This window comes from Frieseomelitta varia, unplaced genomic scaffold (assembly GCF_011392965.1).
Source record: "Frieseomelitta varia isolate USP_RPSP 00005682 unplaced genomic scaffold, Fvar_1.2 scaffold_279, whole genome shotgun sequence".
Lineage (NCBI taxonomy): Eukaryota > Metazoa > Arthropoda > Insecta > Hymenoptera > Apidae > Frieseomelitta > Frieseomelitta varia.
In genome coordinates, this window is record NW_025110011.1 from 324,422 (window position 1) to 348,485 (window position 24,064).

Consider the following 24,064-nt stretch of genomic DNA (forward strand, 5'->3'; position numbering starts at 1 on the left):
TATACGACATTCTTGATTAATAACTAATGGTACTTTTTAACTTTTAATATGTACTTTATGAGACTTCGTTTCTTCTACTTATAGCGTTGATAGGTATCAAATGTATTCACAATGAAACTGTTCCAATGAGACGCATCGAGAGCGATCAATGTCAAGGGAAAAGGAATTGATTAACGTGATGGAAAGAAAACTTTACAGGCACGTTGCGAAATGTGAATTTATAATTCAACGTGATGTGGTATACGTCACTACTTGTGTATCAATGCATCAAACAATTCGATGATATCATGAAGATGCCTATGATGAGCAATTATTGGATTAAAATTTAATGAAAGCTGGATAGATGAATAATTCCTTTTCTTTTTTTTTTTTTTGAAAAAAAATTGAACGATGTATCAATATAATCTGAATTGATAAATGTACGTGCGACTCGATAATGAGATTCTTATTGATTTGTCAACTCGTCGTTAACCCAATTTCATCCCTTAAACAATGTTATATTATTTATTGATACATATAATTTATCAATAATACCATTAGCTAACAGTATTACACTTGTTTCTATTTTTCTCGAAAGTTGTCATTTTCTTGTCCACTTTGTGTGTGTGTGTATATATATGTGTGTGTGTGTGTCTGTGTGTGTGTGTGTGTTTGCGAAATTATAATACATATGCATCAAGAAGCAAATTTGTCCTCCTTGATCATCTTTTCTTTCTCTTTTTGTCACATTGTATACATCGCAATTGGTTACTATTAGATCACAATTACAGATCATACATACACGTATAATTACACGTTACGACATTACATACATGTGTTTCTGTATATATATATATTTATATATTTATAAATTACAGATCAGAGATTAGAGTTATTTTGCTCTATATCTCGATTCTTTTTTTTTTTCAGGGAATGTTTTCACACTCTCGATCATTTTTTCTTCTTATACTTCAAGATTCGATGCCATCAGAAATTATTCGTAACAATCGTTAAATCATTCGTAACAATCGTAATGAAACATTTTTTTTTTTCCTCCCCCTTATATTCCTTTCACATTGCTTTTCGAGATCAAAGTTCGTGCATATCGTACTAAACGTCAACGGAATCTCTGAAATGTTAATAAAATCATATAAATACCAGTGACAAACTAAAGCAGTTATGTGTTCTGTAGCTTTTTCTGTCGTATTCCAAGATTTTTTTGTCTTTCGTAAACGACTGACGTTTTTTCTCGACTCTGTTTTTCGTTGATGTTGCACTCGGTAAAGAGGTTGAGAAATTATGTTGATCAATAGCTGGAAGAAATGACACAAGTAAAGTAAACGTAAAATAAATATGTTACACGGTTAATAGGTTACAGCTCTTGTAAAAAATTTACCACGTTTTTTCAACGATCGATAAAAACGGACAAAACTGTATTATCGGTCGATCACTGTTGTAGCGGCCAGAAAAATTGGCGCGGGAAGGCAAAAATGCATGTTCAAGGGGTTTTTGTTCCTTCATTGCTCGTTTCGTACTACAACGGACGTTCACTTCTAAATTCTATTAGTTATCGATCTTACCACGACACGGTTAACTGCAATCACTTTACAGACTCTCTTTACCTGTACAGAACATTTTTGTTTCACTTCTTTTTTTTTCTCTCCTTCGTTTAGCAATAATTGTAAGAACAACAACGACGCTACTAATGTCTCCCTTTACAATTAACCATTACAGATCCGAGTTAACAGGATTATGTCTAAAATCTACTATAGTTTAATAATTATATGCATGTAAACGCGCGAGTAAGTTTAACTTGGGATAGTGATAGTTATTTTTTTTCTTTTTTCTTTTTTTTTTTTCTTTTTTTTTTTGGAGCAACAACGAACGGAGGTCGTATAGATTCGACAGGGATCTACATTATCGACATGTTTCTACCTCTAACAATAATGTCAAAAGAAACCCAGTTGCTCGCAATTACAGATCTATTTCAAAATGCTAAACTCTCTTCGAATCAACGTGAGTAACAGAACTTCATTTTCATACGAGAAATAAATAACTGTTGTTTCCGGATGAACTTCTTGACGTATAACCTAGTAAGTCATTCTTCAACGAAAATTTTGTCTCGACGATAGAAGATAAAATATACACTTTCGTGATATTGGACGAATGTCTGATGATAAACCTTGAATAATTTTCTTTACGACAACGCGTAAAGTAAAATGAGAAGGAAATTTTGTCTCTGTCCAAGATTGAAGTTTCACCGTACGACCTCCCCGCAGGGACGAAGAAAATTCGAATGCCTCCCCCATTTGCTTTCGTCCATTCGTTCATCGTTTCAGATTCACACTCTTCAAACATCAATAGGCTTGCCAATGTCACACGTTACTTCTAATTTTAAATACCGTTCCTAAGATATATCTATACATGCATCGTGTGCTTATTAAATGAATCTTTCCCTTTAGATACACAAAATTCGCCGCCTTGGATACCGCACTATGAGTACGATATTACACGCAGTTGAGATCACGAGCTGGAAACGTCAAGTCCCGAGACGAATTTTTCGCGAGGAAAGATCCTCTCGGGAATTCATTTAATGTACCAACGCAAACAGACCGTCCGCAAGTGGAAAAGCTTTGCACTGTTTCAAAGTACGAGATCGCAACGTTTCTATGTAAGTACACACACAGATATACATTTATATGTATTACGCAGTCTTGTAGATTATTTAATTAATTAAGTATATCAATATCTCTGTTTCAGGAAAAGTTATTCGCTGGCACTATTAAGCGGTATTGTCTGATGTATAATGCATGACTTTGACTGGACTAAAACAAATTTAAAACACAGTATAAGATTGCATATAGATCAGGTTATTCAAAAAGTTCGTAGATCGTTTTTATTTTAGAAATCTGAGAAGCCAATTTGAGAAGCATACAGCTGGTAGTTGGATGCCAAAACGAATTCGTTAATAAAGTAGATTTTTCTTTTCATCAGTGAGACTAGAGTATACTCATTATTGCGAGTATACTCTTTGCTTCTATATTTATTCAGAAGTTAATGAGACGTTGTTTCAAAAACGTTGTAAGGATTATTCGAACGAATTCTCACTGAGGGCGCGGAAGGCGAACATTTTTCAAGAAAACATCCGATTGTCATTTCATTTAATCTTTCTTATCTGTCTTCTCGCTACGAATTTTCTGAACAATCTGATTCAATATTCGCATTGACACGGATCAGAGCGACAATCTATAATCGACGACGTTAATTCATAGCGCTAGTTCTAGTCTACACGTTACTTGGCATGTCGCCAGACATATTTCCTTCTACGCGAAATCGATTAGGATTATCGTTAACCTAAGTAGCACTTAACATAACGTATGACCAGTGAATAAACACCTGACATGTCATACGATCGTCTTACAAGCTAAGGACTAGAATAGACTCTTCTGATTTCCTTTGCAGGATGAAAAATTTCCAACTAAAAACTCGACAAAAATCTCAACGGAAACTTACGTGTCTAGATCCTTCGTTCGCCTTATGTAAAATTATCAATAATCATCTCTTCGCATCGTTCGTCTTACATGCTATTACATAGTTAAATAGATCTTTTTGTTCTCTTAGCCTTATGACGAATAATTTTACGCGGAATACTTTTTTCTTTTTAACTAGCGACCGTTTCACGCCAACGGTGTGAGATTTCTTTGAAAAAAAGAAAGAAAAAAAGAAAAGAAAAGAAACGAAGAAAAGCGTCGAACGAAAACTTACAACTAGGTCTTAGATATATCGGTTTGCAAAGCGTTTGAACATATTCTTGCAGCTCGTACAAGAACGAAACGTCATTAAAGACTAGATATCAATGAATTGCAGTCTCTCCCATGCGTCGCGTTTAATAATTATAGTTACAAATAATGCATACGCCCTCTCTCGCCTCTCTTGGCGAAAAGTTTACCAGGATATCTGTTTTTTTTTTCTCTTTTTATCGTTATTTACTTACGTGTCTAATAACCGATGATTAATCTGGATAAATCTACCATTCGGAAACGACTAGTTAACATTTGATATAGATCATCTGCAAGCTCAAACGATAAGGTATGCGCTGCACGTTCCTCCGAATTTATAACGACTTTTTTTTCCTTTTTTCTTTAATTAACAATTATTGTCCTCTGACCGTCGTGTTGATACGATAGAATCGTTAATAATTAAGCGAAACACTTCGACCGCTGGAATTGAAACAATCGGAAATTAATACGACAATGAACTAGCCAAACGTCTACACGAGTACGAGCGACATTTGTTTCTTTTTTTCTTTTTTTTTTAAGTTGGAAAAATGGTTAAAATTATAAAGAAAAGAAAAATAGTATTATTTATCCAAATTGTACACAATTTCACCGTTTCACTGAATCTCTTCAACAGCTAACAATCGTTAATCCGTCTTTGAAATAGCCTGAGCAGAGCAAAGCCTTTCACTGCGAGTGCGTATATTACTACTTAGCAAGCTAAACTGAACGTAAAATCGGTATTGTCCTCCCTTACAAATTACTCCTTTCACATACGTACAATTCGTTAACTGTTATGCGTTACATGAACACGCGTCGACGCTGGCGTTCCGCGCGTCGCTACCAACCTAATTTATTTCAACCTGTCTTACCGAACCATCTCAGCCCCGATCAATTTATCCTTTTAATACTGATGTGCGTTCGAAGCTTATACGCAAGGATACTTTCTAAACGCGATTATTACAACTTGCGCTTGTTCGGAACATTACTCGCCGGCGTTGAGCAGCGATTCGCGAAACGCCAGAACGTCAAGTCACAGGCATCGTTTTCGCTTTCTGTATACACCTTAGCATTAACGGGTAATTCTCCTTAAGTTTCGTACGCGTTACAGGTTACCTTATGCGAGACTGAATTTGAATTTCTTTTCTTTTTTCATTATCGTTTCTTTCTACTCGGAGGAATCGGAATCCGATTCCGCGCCGGCGTCTGAAGCCTCCCCTTGGGTCTCCGGCGTCGTTTCCGGAATTTTCCTCGAATACGTCGCGGACACGTACGCCCCTGGCCCTTCACCTTGCGTATGCTCGATTCCAACTCTGGCACACGTCATATCAATAGATTATAGATTTTCCTTTGCGGATTACAGATGATGTTCGCTGTTATTGGAAGATCGTACCTGTACTCGTGTCGCGACAAATTCCTGACGTATTTCTCCGGTGGGTTGTCGCCGTCGTAGTTCTGAAAACTGACGCTCCTCGCCGTCGTGTGGGACACCTGGGTCGCTGGCATTGTGAACTCCACGTAACAATATTCGGATAGATTTTCGGGGATCTGATCGTAGGAAGTTAGGGCCATTCGACAGATCAACTGGTGCGTCGTGTATGCTCCTGTGTATTATCGACAGTGTTTTATTTAGTTGGCGTTAAAATAGGCAACCAAAGTGCAGAATGGAAATTTGTAAAATAGTATATATACTATTATAATATTATGATATATTATAATAGTATATATAATATTTTGTAATGTAACATTTTTGCTAGAGAAAATATATAGTATTTTATATTATAATAGTATATATAATATTTTATAATATAACATTTTTGCTAAAGAAAATATATACTATTTTATATTATAATATAATATAATATAATATTATAATATATTATAATAGTATATATAATACTTTATAATATAATATTTTCGCTAAAGAAAATATATACTATTTTATATTATAATATAATATAATAGTATATTATAATAATATATATAATATTTTATAATATTCTTGCTAAAGAAAATATATACTATTTTATATTACAATATAATATAATATTATATTATAATATAATATAATATATTTTATAATATAATATTTTCGCTAAAGAAAATATATATTATGTTATGTTATAATATAATATAATATAATATATTATAATAGTATATATAATATTTTATAATATAATATTTTTGCTAAAGAAAATATATACTATTTTATATTACAATATAATATAATATTATAATATATTATAATAGTATATATAATATTTTATAATATAATATTTCCGCTAAAGAAAATATATACTATTTTATATTATAATAGTATATATAATATTTTGGCTAAAGAAAAATTTCCAAGAAATGTGAAAATATACGTAAATATATTCAGCCTAAGAAACATGTGGCTGCCCACATCAGGGTTACAAGCAGCCGTAACAAAGGAGATACCTTGGCCTTCTTTTGGTAACCTAGGCATTCTCCAGACAATAGCACGATGTTGATGCTCGTATTTCGCTTGCCCGGACGTCACCTCCATCAGCTGAGGTTCCAGATTGTCAACCGCGCCGAGAAATCTCTCGATACCCTTGATCTTTCCCGTCCTCCTGTGAGCTGACTTCACGGATCCGTATCTAAAGTGTTTTTCCACCCTGAACAAGTAGATCCAGCACTCCGGAATAGGGAAACGGACCATCACGTCCTCGCAGGGCACTTGGCCCAGTTTCCGCGACGCGAATCCCGGCACGAGAATGTCAGCCCTTAGTTCTACCTATTGATAACAAGGAAACGAGGTCAGTGTGTGCGTGGGTGTCGGAATCGAAGGCGTAGAAACATTAAGGCTGATCAAGTGAAATATCATATCGATTCGTCAACGATGAGACGTTGAGTTCATGCAAAGTTGTCGACGCGTACGTTGGTACGTTCCTGGATTGATAAGTGACATTACCTTGTTACCGGTAACGCACATTACGGCTTTAAGCTGGAGGGGAAGCTCTCTGTTTTTAGGAGGCCTTACTCGGAATCTCATAAGTTCGATATAGCATGCATCCGGTGGCTTGAACCTTTGAAAACGGTTAGTTGGGTGTTAATTGCGATTAGTCCAATTGTTAGTGTAGCTGCTGTCGTTACAGATCGTTTCAGATTGGTAGAATTTCATGGGAGGCTGTTTTGAAAAATTGTTCACTAGACACGTACTTTATAATTCTAGATTTCTCGTACTCGTCCTGCTGAACGCAAGAGTGGAACTCAACGTTCTCCAGACGGATCCATTCTTCGGTCACCACTGGGATTATATCGTGCCTGCCTACGACCTCTTTCCCTTGGCGCCACATGTCGTTTATCCCCAACTCAACGTCGGGCATTCCTGAGATAATGAGCGAGAATCATAAGTGATAATTATATAATAACATGATACCGAGGAGCTGGTGAAATCTTACCAGAAAGGAAGCCCAAGAAGAACAATCGAACACGCGCTATTTGCTTCTCAACTTGACCCTGCGCGTTCTGCTCCACGTACAATTCATCCACGACCGTAATTTGCACATCCTCCGTCTTATAACTGAGCGCCCGATCTCGATGAGCCGGCAGCCTGAATAGAGCTTCCTCGATCGCGCAAGAGAACTGCTTCATGTCCTCGTAGTTTTGAGATCCGAGCTTGAACAACTGAGAGATCTATACGGGGAAAGAAAGTCAAGATCACTCGATAAATAATTAAGTTTACTTTAATAATTAGGGAGCTTGATAGAAAAAGGGCCTATATTACAAATTATATCACTCGAGTCCTCTATGATTAAATAAAATAAATAGACAAGCCTTTTTTCAGAAAGCTATTCTAATGTAAAAAGAAGTTATACTTGTGGCGCGTGTTCCACGGGAAGACCAAGCTTCCTCAGATCGCTTCCAAACTCCTTCACCCCTTGATAATCACCCTGAATGGCGTAGGCGGCGAACTGACTCAATTTGTTTGTTAACCTTTCCGCCTTTGTCACTTGGCCAGGTCGTACTCCAGGCCGCTCCTTGTAGAAAATATATTGCAACTTCACCGTGAATATCTTCCCATACTGATCAAATTGTTGCGCCCCGATGTCAGATATCGAGTAAGAAGGGACTAGAGGTAATTCTTGGAAGGGATCCTTGTCATCCCTGCTGTTAAACAACTGGAGTACAGGATTGTCACCTTGGTAGACCAACTTCACGAAGATCTTCTTCCAGAATCGTTGGCCGGTGATCTTCTTCTTGTTAGGCTGGCGTAGATGCATTTCCCAACCATCACCGGTATACGTCACTCTTGGGAAATCTTCCAAAGGTTGGCTAACGTCTTCGTCGAACAGGGGAGTTGGAGGCGTTTCCTGGCATCAAATAGAAATAAATAACAATACATGTGTAAGTAAATAATAAAAAAAAGTATAGTACAGTATAGTATGTGTATATGTATAAATATAATAAAACAATTGGTTTCATTAAATAGGTCAGAAATTTCTGGTCTATATATATATATATATATATTTTTTAGATTTTTAAATAATAGAAATTATTCTTTCAGAGAAACAAGATGACAAGAACCTTTAAATTTCGTTACACAAATATGGAAGCATCAAAGTTTACAATACCTGAGAATCGGTCCTAGTGATTTCAGCAGGTTGAACAACTTCTGTAGTGGGGATAGCATCCTGTGCGAATCCTGATTTGTCGAAGGGATTGAATCGTGGCGAGGTATCGGCGTAAGCAGTGTTCTGTGGACTCTTTGGCGGTGGCGCTAACGCAGGGACAGCTCCTCCTTCCATTGCTCCGCCTTGGTCATCCTCTTTAGGTCTGCAGGAAAAATTGGCATACAAGTTAGCATTAATAATTAATAATTGACGTTTGCATTATTCGTTAATCTGACGTTTAATAACTTGGTCGACACTTACTTAATAAATACACTGAAATCTGGTCCCGCATCCGATTCTACAGACTCGGTTCTCTTTACAGTTGGTTCTGGAGGAGGGGCAGTCATACTCAGGAACGAATCAAACCCATCAGCTTCACCGAATCCGGTCACTGCTGTCTCTGACCCGGTGGCAGACGAATCACCCCAAACTGAACGATACGACAAAGATTCAAATGAACGTAAAACCAAGTACACAATGAAATAGGAAACATTTCCTAGTTTTCGTCCTTAAAATTTTGTTCCTCAACTTAACAAAAGCAGAAAACTGAACGACAACGACAAAGATTAAAACATAAAACCAAATACACGACAAGTAGGAAACATTTCCTAGTTTTCATCCTTAATGGCTTGTTCCTCGACTTCACACAAAAAAAAACAGAAAGTTACAACAGGCAAAATTTTACCATCGCTGGACGTGTCCATGGCAGTAGGCCCGCCGCCAAAGGCATCTAAGAAAGGATCACCGCCGCCAGTTTCCTGCTCGGCAGCTTTATCGAACTTGGAGGCGAAAATATCAAAAGCGTCCCCGGTGCTCTCAATGTGTGCTGCTTTCGTGGTTGCTGCAAAATTATCCAGCTGCTCCTCGGGCTTGTACGCCTCGCTGGCGGGGAACTCAGCTCCAGGAATCGGGCTGGTCACGCCGCTGGTGTCCTTGGCGGGCTCGCCGAAATCGCCAAGCAAATCAGAAGCAAATGGTCCAGTGGGTTCGCTGGTTGCCACAGTGATATCCGTGCTTGCGAAGAGAGGCTGCGTGCTAGGCGTTTGCATGGACGTTGTGAAAGGCGTCGCCGCGGTATCCGCGGCTCCGAACGGTCCAGAAGACGTTGTTGTGTCGGCAACGGAGAAGAACGCTGACTCGGTAGTCGCCGGTTGCTCGTGGGTGGCGAACAATTCAGCGCCGGTAGCGGACGACTGCATAGTTTCCGAGATAACGGGCGATTCTGTAGCGAAATCCAAATCGATGCCAGCCTTCTCGGTGTCGCTTCCGATAACACCGGTCGTTGAAGCTATAGAGGCTCTCTTCTCGCTGGTCACAGACGCTGTGTCCGGGAAGTCTGACTTGAAACTGTCCTCGGCCTGAGTGGGCGACGCTGCCTGCTCCGTGATGCTGACGAATGGATTCTCTTGGGCGGTGGTAGCACTGATCAGAGGCACCCCTGTCACCAAATTGGTGGTGTCCTCGGTGGTCATCGAAGAGGAGAATATGGTGGTGGTCGTCGTGTCTGTATTCGGGGCGTCGAACAGGTCCAGAATGTCGCGGTTCTTCGGCGGCTCTGCCACCGATTTGCTGTCGTCGGACATGAGGTCCGGTACGTTCGAGTCCACGTCCAGGAAGTCGGCGTAACTGTGTTCCGGGGTTGGCGACGGTGAGTGCATCAGCGTTGGACTCGGCGTTCTCGTTGCCTGAAACAGGTATCAAGATGAAACGGAATCGGGGAACATACAGAATTTGTTTATAATATACTCGTGACTAATGCGAGTAATAATGAAGGCCCGAACAAACCTGTAATCGATCCAGAAGGTGATTAGACGTAGCATCCATGGCTCCGGTAACTGACAGAATCAAGTCTTTGGTGTTTTTAGGAGGCGCCGGTGGTTGAGGTCTGGGCGGGGGCGGTCTGGACGGTGCAGGCCTGCCATTCTTGGCTTGAGGTGGTGTAATGGGCACCGCCGGAGACGGCGGAGGTGCAGACTGCAACTCCTGGCCGAACAGTTCGTCGCTCCCTTGAGAGGAGATCGGCGCGTCGAAGAGATTCGCGCTCGACTCGTCGTCGGTTGTGGCGAATATGTTGTTAGACTCGGTAGAGAATATGTTAGCAGTCGCGTCGTCGGTGGTGGTGGTGGTGGTGGTCTCGAAACCAGTGCTCGGCGCGGTGGTTTCCATGGCGAAAGAGGCGAACGGATTCGTCGAGTCGACGGTGATGGCCGATGACTGATAAGATGATTGGTCTGCGCCGAAGTTCAGGAAAGGATTCTCCCCGCCGCCGGTCGTGCCCGCGTCCGTGAAATCCTGGAGGAAAGGGTTCGACGCTTGGTTGGCCATCCTGTTGTCGGTCGGCTCGACCCCGTAGTCGTCCATCAAGAAAGGATTCCCTCCCTTGGAATCCATGTTGCTCGACGAAGGTTAATTGACTAGTTTGAAACGTTACTTAAAATATTCTTTGGTATGATAATACTTTCTGATAGAGAATTGCGCAGAGACTCTCTTTTTGTAGGAATAAGACGAAGAGAAGAGGAAGATAGAAACGCAGCCTCTACTTCTCCATTAATTCGGACTCGAGTATCTTCAGCTCGGTCTTCCCCGGCCCTAGAGTGGCGAAACTCGTGTCGAAAGGATCCACGTCCTCTGGTAAGCCGAAATTCTCGTTCTGCAAAGGTGTGAGTACCTTCGCTCCAGGATCTTGATCGTCGATGCACAGATAATCCGTGGACTCCTTCGTCCTCTCCTCCGCCCTCGGGTCGAAGTCAGGATCGACCTCGGGGACGCTGGTCTTGATGATCGCCGTCAACGAAATCGGCACGGGACGAACGGCAATCTCACCGGGGATCTGTTCCAACTCGCTCTCGAGGATCTTCAACTCTGTCTTGCCGGGGAGGATGTTAGTGGCGATGGATGTGTCGAAGGGGTCGGCGTAGGAGATCTCTTCCTCCTCGATCGGCTTCGACTCGATTCTCGGCGTCAGGGGCTTCGCATCCACCTCGATCTTCTCGTCCAGCAGACTCTCCTGTCTCTCCTGCAACTTCGGCTTACTCTGCTCCTCGAACTTCCTCAACACGGTGTCCTGAAGCTCGTTGAACTTCAGATTATTCGGCCTGATCGTGCTGGCCGTGAAATCGCTCTGCCTTCTCGTGTGTTGCTCGCCGGCGCGCGGATCGAACTCGTGGTCGCTCAGGCTGTGCGGTAGCCTCGGCTCTTGTTTCAACAACTCCGACTCGATCAGCTTCAGCTCTGTCTTCCCAGGCGCGACCTTGGCTACGAAGCTGGTGTCGAACGGGTCGACATCGGCTTCCTCCTCCTGTATCGGTAACAAATCGTCGATGGACTTTTGGGAGTAGTAAGGCGTGAGAGGCTTCGATGGCAGAGCCTTCTCCTCGTCGGTGGTGGCGAGTAGATCCGGTCGTTTGGACGGCGTGGGCAACTCGAAGGCGACAGCCTTCGAAGGCGCTAACTCGAGTACCTCTGGCCTCGAAGATCTTCGACCACGATCGGCTGCCTCGCCGCTGTTCTCCTCCTCTTCCTCGAACTCGACCTGGAAGGTTGGCTTGGCAGGAGCTGCTGGAAGTGGTGGCCTCGGCGGTAGCTTGACAGCAGCCGTTTCAACCGGCTGCTCGTCCTTCCTTGGATCAAAGTCGTCGTCGTCCAGAGAAATGGAAACGTCCGGTTGTTCGCCAAGCAGCTCCTTCTCGAGGAACTTCAACTCCGTCTTGCCAGGAGGGATCTCTTTAACAGCGGAGGTGTCGAACGGATCCACGTAGGTGATGTCCTCCACCGGGGCTATCGGCTCGTCGGCGAGTTGACTGAGATCAGTGGTAGATCCTCCTAACAGATCCTTCTTACCTTGCAGACCGTTGCAGACCTTCGCTCCATTCTCCTCCTTCAGCAATCCCGTCTCGTAGTCTCTGTTCAATCCGGCGGGGTCTGTCAACGATATCGTCACCTCGGAAACCGGCAGCTCCTCGAGCTCCTTCTCGATGAACTTCAACTCTGTTTTACCAGGAAGGATATTCTCGGCGAAGGTGGTGTCGAACGGGTCCTCCTCGTCGACGAACGTCGCCGCCTCGAAGCTCGCCTCGATTATCTCCGCCTGGAAGTCTACAGCCTCCGGTTCCTTGGGCTTGAAAGGATCGTCAACCTCCTCGAGACGCGCCGGTTCATCTGGCGCCGCCTGAAGGTCGAACTCCGCGTCGTCCAAGTCGGGGATCTCTTCCAAGATCGTCTTCTCCTTCAGCACCTCGAACTCGGAAATGTCCAGAGGTCCGACTTGTTCGGACGACGACGACTTGTTCTCAGCGACGTTCTCTTGGTTCGCAGCCGGGCTGACCGGCCTTGGCAGAACGGGAGGTAGCTTGGTGAGATTGACGGGAATGTCCGGAAGATCGCTGTCGTCGTCGAGCAAGGTTTTCTCTGCCTCCACCGGCTCTGCGACTACGTTGTCACCGTCCACCGGTTGCTCCGGCTCCTCGAAATCGTCCAACAGCAAATCCTGTTGAAGCCTAGGCCGCCTGCCTTTGGTGATCTTGCACGAGCTCACGTAATCGATCCGTCCGGCAAGAACCTCTACCGCGTTCCCTAAACTCACCAACTTCTTCCCCCTCTTGTCGACTGTCTTTAATACCTTGTCCGCGCTTGTGGTGTCGAACGGATCGTCACCGGTTTCCTCCTCGGTCGGGCTGTCGGGTATGTAAGCTAGTTGAACGTCGATGTTCTGGAGAACGTCGACGTACGTCGTGTCGAATATGTCCTCCTCGACGGAGTCCTCGCGTTCATCCTCGTCGTCCGGGATCTCGACGAAACCGTCCTCGTTCACCAGAGGCTTCTCCTCCTTCTTGCCCTTCCACTCGAAGTCCGGTGGCTCCTCCTCGATCGGATTGCCCTCCTCGTCGAAGCCCACCCACTTTTTCGACGACTTTTTGCTACTCGGTTCCTCTTGGTCCTCCTCCTCCTCCTGCTGCTCTCTCTTCTCGTCCTCTAGCGGCGGTTTCCGTTGGAAGAAGGACGTGGACTTTATACGGTCGAGGTCACCCTGTGTCTTCTTGAGGATCGAGTCGACACCGGCGGTCAACGCCTCGAACTTCTTCCACTCGTCGGAGCTGGCGTTGCTGGCCTGCTCGCCGGTATCCTCGGCTTTCTGCTGGGCCTCCGCCCGCTCGCGCCTATAACGCTCGAGCTCCTCCGGGTCGAACTCGTCCTCCTCTGCCCCCTTCTTGCCCTTCTTCTGCTTTTTCTTCTTTTTCAGGCCCTTGGCTAGCTTGTGCATCCTCTAAGAGCTACCGTGGAACAAGCGAGGCCTCTGCAACCAACGTTTCATCGTTTTCTGTTAATTTCTGTTAATTCTTCAACCCTCAATTAATCGGCATGTCCCATTAACCTTTTGAATTCTGAATATTTTCTGATACTGTAATATGTCATGACATGATGATGTGTAATAATGTGTGATGTTATTACGATAATAACTTTCATTTATACAATTTATAATAATAATAATAATTTTAAGATATTTAATACTCTTTGTAAATATATTGTGTTTATTGTGTATCATGATTATATTGGTCAAGTTCCAAATCTAGAAATATATATATATAAAAGATTACAACATTGTGTAGTCACCACAATATATATTATGTTATCATTTGATAGATTATATGTACTGTATTATATATTATGTACATTATATTTTGAAACGTCAACACTACAGTGAAACCTGACTATATCATGATTATACTGGTCAAATTTCAAGTCTAGAAATATATAAAGAAAATCTAGAAACATATATATAGAAACTTACAACATGTGTAGTCATCACAATGTGTAATGTATTACTAACATATTGTACTATATTATTTGATAGTAATATATAAATGCGACTATCAAGTAATATGTATTGTGGTGACTACACAATGTTGTAATCTTCTATATATATATTTTATATACATATATATTATTTGATAGTATTATATCAGTCATAACAGTTTTTGTAGTAGAGCCAATGAAGTTATGATATATTCTATATGTCCTTGGAACAGAACCAACAGAGTACAAAGGTTCTAGGTGTTGCTAGCCAATTGAAAATGCTAAATAGTAACTTACAATGGATCTACATTTCATGAATTTTTATCCCAAAATGATTAACAAGAAATGATTAATAAGTTTGTTCACCTCTTAACATTTACATAGAATTACTACATTGTTGAAAGGTTAATTACAACATTGGTGGAAAAGCGAATGTTGCACATTGAGTTATAAAACTTATGTTTTGTGAGATAGCAAATTTTCAATTACAATTTCGTTCCAATTTGAAATTATTGTGGTATTCATCAACTATTTCAATGTTTCAATATAAACTTTAAATAACTCAACTTTAAAAACGATTTAATAAAATATGACAGTGAAGATATTTGAAGAATGGAATTTACTGTACGACCTAACATTACTATTCATCATCTCTCTTTACAACATAAAAATTGAAGTTGATCAGTTCAGCTTCTGAAATGTTGATAGGAGGACTGCATTAGTTTATGACATGAAACGTGAAAGAAAAATAGAATCAGAGGACAATTTAAATGCATTGCTATTGTTACTATATACTTCTTATTACAGATTCTCATGCAGATTATATGCACCTCTAAAGGAACCACAAGGATAGATCATAGATAGTTGGAGTAAAGCTATTATGCTCTAGACACACTCTACGCAACCCTGAAATACAATGCGAGGCATGCATGATATGGGCGACATGAATTCGTGTGCTCGCGAACGAGATGACAACACACCCACGCGACGATTTATAAACGCTCAAACTTTGCCGAATCTTTAAATACTTGTTGCACACTAACGATCTTCATATAGCCGGTTGCTCTTTATAACCGGCGAGCTAAATTCGTCCGGTCTTTTTTTTAAAGGCGTCCACACGTCGACGAAACACGACATTCTCTGTGTGCTCGTTCATCTTTCCGCACGTCGATCACTTTGAAACGTGTTGCCACAGTTGCTCGCGAAAATATTCGAATGCCTATAGGAACTCTCTCTCTGCGAATATATCGCGCGCGTTATGTAAAGGATTTTGAAATTTCATTAACACTGTTCACACAGCGAGGCCTGATTGTCTGGTATATTGGTCAAGTTCCAAACAAATCTAAAAATGTATATGAAAATAGTAAAAATAAAGTACATGTGTGTATAGAAATGTGTACAAGTTTGTAGTCGAAGAAGCTAATTATCCATTATATCTAAAAATGTGTATAAAAATAGTATATAGAAATGTATGTTTGATGCAAGTATTTATATTTTGTGGTCAAAGGTATTCAAGTAACTAATTATCCATTATATTGACTCATTAAGGACCAAGCAATAATTGGTCATAACTGCGGATTTTTAAGTATTTTTAAATTTTTATAATCATAACAAATAGAACCTAAATAGATATTTGTTTTATTTAGTACATCTGTTATGATAAATACTCAATTTTTAGTCATTTTACATTTGTATGTTACGCACATTGATGCACAAATTCATAATAGTATAAATTGGTATCTTCAGTTTCTTTCAATTTTATAAGAATGTAAAAGCTAAGTGATGATACAGTGATGAAAAAATATCTAGGAAATCCTTAGAATCTCGTTTCATCAATAGAATTTGTTAGCTCAAATTGATTGAAGAAATTGCAAATAAAATGTTGTATTAATATTAGTCCTCAATGAGTTAATGTGCTTTAATATTCAATGGAGCATCTTCAACACTTATTATAAGATGATACTAAGATAATAAGATGATACTAATTGTTTTGCTAAATAATATTTAGTGTAAATATATGTTTACAGCAAATATCTCGCAATTTTTATATGGTACATACTATGCATATTTGGCACAATAATAGTCATCTCCCATCACAATGTTAATGAAATTTCAAAATATTTCATATAACAGTATATACGAAACAATGCATGAATATATTCATGAATAATATACATATTAATATATAAATGAATAATAAATTCTTCTATGATAGGTGTTCGAATAATTTCATGAGTCACTGCATGTTGTATTTAATAGAATATAATGAGAAACAACAGAATTGATATACAATACTATAGGTTTCATGTAAATCATTTCTCATTGTCATTAACATTAAAGTGTACAAAAGTACATTTTTTGTATTTTTAATACCAAGAATATTGTGAGAAATGATTTTTACAAAACCTGTAGTTACTGTTCTTCTAATTATGCTCTTCATTATGTTCTATACTCTCTCAAAAGTTAAACAATGGCTAATACCATTATAAACGAATTTCCCAATCTTGTTTCTTAAATACATAATTAGCATTAGAACGTTTGTTTCAAATGCTACATTGTTCCATAAATTGATTGACACTACTATAAATAAGTTTCTAGTTTAGTCGAATGACTTGGAACAATTCAAATATATTCATATCTAAAAATCGCGGGGAGAGACATTGAGAAAATAAAGGTCGACAGAGAGAATAAAACGATCGTCATCTGGGATCTTTCAATCGGTGAAAAAAAAGAAAAAAAAATAGTAAAAAATCTCCGATTTGGAGACGGTCGTGCACGCGTTATGGGATCGTTGCCAGAACACGGCCCGATCGATCAGCAGTGCCGTACACTCGTGACCATTTTACCCTTCCTGTTGACCTTTTACAATGCCCCTCGATAACGGGAATCTTGGCTGAGAAAATGCCAAAAATTCTTTTCTGTTATCTTTATCACCGCGTGCCAGGTTTTAGGTCAATGAGTTCACATTCAATTTTCACTGTAGAGATCCCACTCGCGTTTCATCATTTGTACATTTATAAATTGACTGACGTCTTCATTGTCCACAGAGTAAAGATACCTTCCCCACAGAGGACTTTCGTCATAACGTAAATACTTTGATCTTTTTGAATTCTACAAAAAGAAAAAAAATATTAAGCGAATTCTTGGAACTTCTCTTCACAGTTCTGACATTGAAAAAAAGAATTGGATGAAATACTGATTGCGTTAGTTTAATGGGTTAATAGTTGTCTCAAAGACGAAAAAAAAAATAAATTATTGAAAGTATTATAGTGGATCAAATAGTAAGTATGCACGCCTAGTTTTTTTGGCATATATCTTTGTGAAAACAAATGACATATTAGCAAAATCTGTTTCCACAAGTAATTTCCACTATATAGGTACAAAAGTAACGTGCACAGTGGCAATTTTCAATAATGATACAACTAATATAAAAATTCGAGTATTGACACACTTGTAATTTCAACGCTTAATTTTCACTAATAATAACAGTGGAATTGTTATTAGAAAAATTGCAAAATATTCTTCAAGTAAAATTAAACGCTTATTTTTAAACCCAATATAAAATATTTTATATTCTATTGTAGAGAATATAATATAAAATGTTCTCTACAATAGAGCTGTAAAAGGAAAAACTTCTTTTTGATTCTGAAATGTTTATGTTATTTGTATTATTATTGTATGTTATTATTGTACTCGTTATTGGAAATTGCTATTGAACACATTATTTTTGTATGTAGTGTATTGATGGAAACAGATTATCATGTTAATGTATCATTTGTTTTCACTGTACATTTTCCTACGTGATACTGTGCACCTTCTCAAGTTCAAATGAAACGAAGTTGTGTAACACGCAAATGTCTACCCCCTTGGTACACCACTATCCATATCATTGATAAGAAGCTTAAAGTCTTACGCGATGGACATATTTAGCATATTAATCCGTAGCGAATGGAGAATTCAATTAACACCGGTATAACGATACATGTATCTAAAATTCTCCCATTTTCCAGTTGTGAACGATACATTGAGATTATCCTTCCAAAAGAAGATTTAAGTTCCTTTACAGAAACAACTGTTTGGCCAGCTATCTAAATAATTGAGTCGTGTATCCAATAGATGTTCACAAATGTTTGATAGAATTTGAATTTGTCTTCAATCCATCCAAGGGTGAAACGATAGTTGCAGTCTTTTATGCAACGTCATATTTCTGAAAATATAATTTAAAAAAGAAAACAGAATGTGATCAATTAGAGATTAAAAATGCAATTAATTAAAAGAATAGAACTGTTTTATATAACTAAATATTGTAGAAAACACTGTACTACACTGTGCTCTATAATTGTATAAGTTATGTAAATAATTGAAATGAAATCGATTACAAAAATAATTATATAGAATAATTATACAAATGATAATTTAAATGTACGAAAATTATCGAGAAGTTCTATATTATAGATGTGGAATATTGTAGGAAACACTGTACACTTTTATATTATGCTTCATAATTTTACAAATTATGCAAACTCTACAAACAAAATAATTAGAATAAAATAGAATAGCTATATAAATAAAATGATTTAAATCAATCAAAGTTACCAAGAAATTCAAATCATTCGTCCCTGAAGGATTGAAAATTTTTTTATACCTGAGTATATTGAACTTTTACATTTCAAAAGAACTGAAACTACCGTATTATTTTAACGAGCGAAAAACTCGCGAATAATGAAAAGCCACGACACGAGCGACGTACGCGAGTTGCGCGACAATTAAATCGACACGAGACAGAGGTCAGAAGTCGGCGAGCGACTAAAAGCGACCGGGCATAGTGTGCGGAACAGAGTTTCGTCGATAATTGGACGAACAGGAGAGAGAGCACGTGCTCCAGATTACCGCAGGGTGGTCGTGTGTCGTGGCTGGTGTACTAACAAACTCGACGACCATCGCGACTCACCCCAAATAAAACCAGCATGCGACCCAGGGAACTGCAATCGATAACGGCTGAGGAATTGGCAATCTCATCTACGACCTCTACGTTCTAGTTCTACGGCACACAGCGCGAGGAAGACGCTCTTCTCCTCTCAATCTCATCAAGCCATTCCATAAATAACGATTTCTTTACTTCTCATTCTTTTTTTTTTTTTTTCTTCTGCGATAGACTCCTAGAACTTGCAAATTAACAATTAAAGTATCAGTAGATTAGATTAGACTGTGGATTTTCACGTAAATTTCTTTTCTTTCTTTTATTTATAAACTTGTATTTTTTTATCTCTATTGAATAAATAGAATCTTGATACAGATATGATTGTGATAAATATATATCCTTTTTATATTTTGGACTCTTGTATGATTTTATTATTCATTGTTATTTTATTGTTTTCATGTCATGTATGTATGCATGAATAATTTTATGCAACAATATATTATTTTGTTGTATATAATGTACAATATATTATTTTATTCATCTTATATATTATATGCATTTTGTGCATTTTTGGAATTTTACCTTTGACCGCAGTCTGAGCGCAATAAACGATCGATATTAACTAATTAAAAAGGAATTTTCGTCTGTCGTAACTGGACCATTTTAATAAATAATAACGTGTATATGAGACACGAACAAAGCATAAAATATTTGTAAAAACTTTTTGCTTCTAAGTTTAGTAAGCACCGTTCTGTGTAAAGTACAGAATTATTTATGGAATGACTTAATCTGTAATCTAGATGAAACACCAGCTTGGCCAACGAAGGGTGAATTAACGATGGAACGAAGATAGAAAAGTCGAGATGAAAACCTAGCTGAAGATCTGTCAGAAAAAAAAAAAAAAACACTTCTTACTCCTGGGAAAAAATAGGTTTCTAAAATTTTCCGGTAGCGAAGGGAAATCTTATCAAAAATCTTATCAATGAAATCGACGTCAAACGTACCGAAACGATCGGACATAGTAGCGTAAGACGATATTGATGTTCGACAAGACGTGGGTATATTCTTATCTCCGGTATCCAGATAATTAAATTTGGCTCGAACCGCGTCATCGGGTGAACAGAGATTATCGACCGGCAGCGGTTCGTGCTTTTGCACACGGAATTGAGAGACCGGCACTTGTTACCAGAGTTAACCCTGAAACGACATCGTGGGATCGACGGATGAAATTTGCACAGACGAAAGTGTACTTCCTCCCTGACAGAGATCATTAACAATCAGGCTGTAAATTTTTATGAATTTTGAATCGTCTTGACAGACCAAAGAAATCTGTCTTCTGTTAAATGTTATAACAAATACCTTTGGATATTTTGCGGACGTTCTTTGCATATTACGTGCGCTCTGGAACTTTCAAGTTTGTACAAAAGTCACACAAGGCACAATGAAATTAAAAATTAAATTTCTCATTTCCAATTAGATACCGGTTAGAGATTTGTTTATTAGCTTCCATCTCTCAAGTCTACGAAATTTCTTCAATTTTGCCCTGGAAATTTAGAGAGAGATTCAGTGAAAATTTAGAAAGAGAGAGAGAGAGAGAGAGAGAGAGAGAGAGAGAGAGAGAGAGAGAGAGAGAGAGAAGTTCAGTAAAAATTTAGAAACAAGATAACGCAGCTTTTCAAAAGTTGTAGCTCGCAGGATGGTGAGAGAGCAGAGTATCTCTCGGTGAAAAATTTCAGGACAGAGTTCAGTGAAGCGAAATCCAATAGAGGAGAAAAATGGCGTGCCTGCCGACTTATATTTAGAAAATCCAAACCCCATGTGAAATCCAACGGCGCACCAATTCACCAATACAACACGCTCGCTCCTTTTAATTTATTTACTCAATACTTTCGACAGTTGTATTTTAGTTTTTGTTAACTCCAATCAATCACTGACTAGTGGAGAATTTTGTACAGATCGTTCGACATAATATCTAGCAATTAATTAAACATTGCAAATTATATTTCAAGTGTGAAGAAACAAAGATTCTGGTGGGTCTCGGTAATGTCAATAACTACGACGATCCAATCATCTTCCAGAAAAGTTATCTCAAGAGGTATCGTGCTCGTTAATCTCCTAAAAAAAATTAGAAGGAAATATTAAAGAGATGTTGAAAAAACATTTGGAAAAGTATTCGAAAAATTGGAAAAATGTTTAAAAAAAATCTCCTAGGAAAATTAGAAGAATTCATCCAGCGTAAAAGGAAGAACTGCAATCAATTGCAAGTTTCTCGCGAGCATGTGCAATAACATGTATTCAACGCCGAAAATATTGCGCCACATTTAGAAACAGAAGGGAAAGACGACAGACTGAACAAAGTCGAGGAATTCCGTCAAGGCAAGAGTCGCCTCCGATTCAGCAAGTCAGCTCGACGATTAATTAACAAAGCAAACTAACAAAGTAACATTGCGAGGAACGTTGAAGAACGATCAGAGAGCAACATCTGCACACTTGGAGGGAGGAGAAGTCTGTGCACGTAACCGAGAAAGTTTGCGGCGAGGAGCGTTGCTCGAACACTCGTCCGTTGGATCGAGAGGAAGGCGCACGCGTAATACCATCGTCCAGTACGGACGATGCTCTACAACCAGACCAGACAGCTTTATATCACCTGTCACTTTTCACAGCGATACCGTTCGACTCCGAATCGTTAATCCTTTCTATCCACACATCCGTCGCCTGACACAGCCAGCAGCCTGAAAACGGAGAACTCGTTTATAACATTGTAAAACAAAGAGATGAGAGAGACGAACGTAAGAGGGGGAGGGCTGTCGAGGCATCGAGCATGGTCGAAGTAATCGGCGATGGATGACAGAAAGCGAGGAAAAGCGAGGCGTATCGACCAAGCCAAGCTCTCAATGGGCAGCTATCGTTTTTTATCGTCTTAGCAACGATCGCTGCTGCGTCAGAATATTCTGGAATATTCCTTGCCCTGCCTGCGTTGATTTACAACGTTAACGTAAATTCACATATCGTCGTGGATAGATTCGTTTGACATTGCTACCTCTGACATTAATGACACAGTCTCGGGGGCACAGGTACGATCGATTCCACAGCAGTTCTACTGGACAAGGCACACTCGACGATCGAAGTGGAGGAAACTCTAGAAACGTTCGGGGGAAACCCTAGAAACAATGCCAGCCAGAATGTGTTGCAGTGGCGAACAGATCGGGTGTTGCACCTTTCGTAGGGGTGGTTAAGGGCCAAAGAGGAGCCGGAAAGAAGTCCAGGGTGCGGAACATGGTCACGCGAGCCAGTAAGGTGAAAACTTGGTGCAATTTCGAGCGCGCGGATTCAATCGTAAAGGAAGCGTGCGGGTGTCGGTGTCACGATTTCCGGATGGTATCTCGCGACGTTAATCTCCTACTGAGTTCTATAAGGGGGAGGCGGGAGAGGAAAAAAAGAAAGCTTCTCTCGGCTTCTAGTTGTACTTACGATTCCAGCCTCGTCAGCCACATCGGTACGACGCACATTTTTTTCGAGTCATCCCGCGACCGAGATCTCTCTCTCTCTCTCCGTGGCTGCGTGTTTTCGTTCGTTCGCCGATTCCGATGGTATTCCCGGTCGAAGCACACACTCTGCGCAGCGGAGAAGAACGAGCGAGAAGAAGGAAGAAGGAAGAACGAAGAGCCGACAGAAGAGTGACGGCTGAGGATGAAACTGAACTGATGTGTACCAGTGTGTATGCCAGGTATATGAGAATGTGCGAGGAAGAAGAAGAAGAAGAAGAAGAAGAAGAGGAGGAGGAGGAGGAGGAGAAACGGAGGAGAGTCCGATGGAGACTCTCTGTCGAAGGGGAGAGAGAGAAAGAGAGAGAGAAAGAGAGAAAGACAGAGAGGAGAGGGGGAGAGGAGGGAAGAGGAAGAACGAGGTCGAGGAGGAAACCGGAGGTGGATAACGTTCGCCGAGATAACGGAGGGAAGCTCGCGGAAAACGAGATGAAGACGGACCGGTGGGTCTCTTAGCTAGCGAGTTTACGTTCTCCCCCTTCTGGTCTGGAAAACAGGAGACAGGCAGGCGTGGAGAGCTGCGAAGGCCCTGCCGAAAGCGAAGCCGACTCACCTCGTACTCTCCTGCGGGCCGAGCTATTTCCAGCATCGATCCGTTTCGCGGAGAAGAAACATGCGCGTAGAAACGACGCCCACCACCGTCCCCGACGCCCCTTAACCTAGCCGCGCGTCCCCCCACCTCTGCAAACCACTCTGCCCCCTTCTTCCGCCGCTGTCGTTCCTCCTCGTCTTCCTCTTTTCTAGCCACCCCTCACGGCCGCAGCGAGGATGGCCTGAAAACGCCTGAACACGCTCGCCGATAACGAACACGAACGCCACGCCGATCGATCTATCCCCCTACTGACTTGCCACCTACCTCGCAGCCTCTTACACGAAATATCGAACGAGACGCGCAACTGGTTTGTGTTGGATCTTTGGAATTTTCACTGCGACTCTCTCGGTCTCTATGTAGAGATTGATCACAGCTACTCTAACGCGTTACACGGTAATATACCTTCTTATCGATCGTTTGCACGGTGTAAAAACCGGAGTTTCATGCTTTTTTTCATACACGCGCCCGTTGAAGCCCTGTTTTCGTAATCCTTCCTCCATCCACTGGTTTCTTTTCTCCTCCACGCCGCCGAGTAGCTTTGCTTTTCAAGCAGTTTCCAGCCTCGGAAACTTGCGCAGAGGATGATTTCAGTTATTGATCCTCCAATCGCCGTTTACTAATTGAAAAGATTCAAAGCGTGCCGAGGCCATCGCTGCTCGCCGCCGCCGTCATCCGTTTCGCGTCGACGTGTTACCCTTTTGTGGTGACAGGCTGCTTTAACGTAACGTTGGCCAGCACAACTGAGGAGAGTTAAGAACGATTGTTAAAGAACAAGGGACATATATACATATATATACATAGAGTATATATACAATCCG

At 40.4% G+C, this 24,064-nt stretch overlaps 1 protein-coding gene across 1 annotated transcript; it reads right to left on the minus strand.

The window, feature by feature from the left end:
• Positions 1 to 907: 907 nt before the first annotated feature.
• Positions 908 to 23,201, minus strand: LOC122529101 (protein stoned-B-like). The gene is made up of 13 exons (XM_043654892.1): positions 22,581 to 23,201; positions 10,935 to 13,688; positions 10,181 to 10,798; positions 9,081 to 10,080; positions 8,657 to 8,825; positions 8,357 to 8,558; positions 7,601 to 8,095; positions 7,184 to 7,418; positions 6,942 to 7,110; positions 6,694 to 6,808; positions 6,198 to 6,516; positions 5,149 to 5,359; positions 908 to 5,068 (listed from the first exon to the last, which is right to left on the minus strand). Exons 2-13 carry the CDS (start codon positions 13,653 to 13,655, stop codon positions 4,924 to 4,926), a joined length of 6,399 nt encoding a protein of 2,132 aa, XP_043510827.1. The 5' UTR covers positions 13,656 to 13,688; positions 22,581 to 23,201; the 3' UTR covers positions 908 to 4,923.
• Between the last annotated feature and the right edge of the window lie 863 nt (positions 23,202 to 24,064).

Bases quoted from the DNA above. Each gene is read 5' to 3' on its own strand.
- LOC122529101 (XM_043654892.1), bottom strand. From the start codon at position 13,655: ATGCACAAGCTAGCCAAGGGCCTGAAAAAGAAGAAAAAGCAGAAGAAG. The intron at 7,419-7,600 runs GTATAACTTCTT...TTCCCCGTATAG, and splicing joins CCGTGGAACACGCGCCACAA to ATCTCTCAGTTGTTCAAGCT. The intron at 5,360-6,197 runs GTATCTCCTTTG...GATAATACACAG, and splicing joins GTTACCAAAAGAAGGCCAAG to GAGCATACACGACGCACCAG.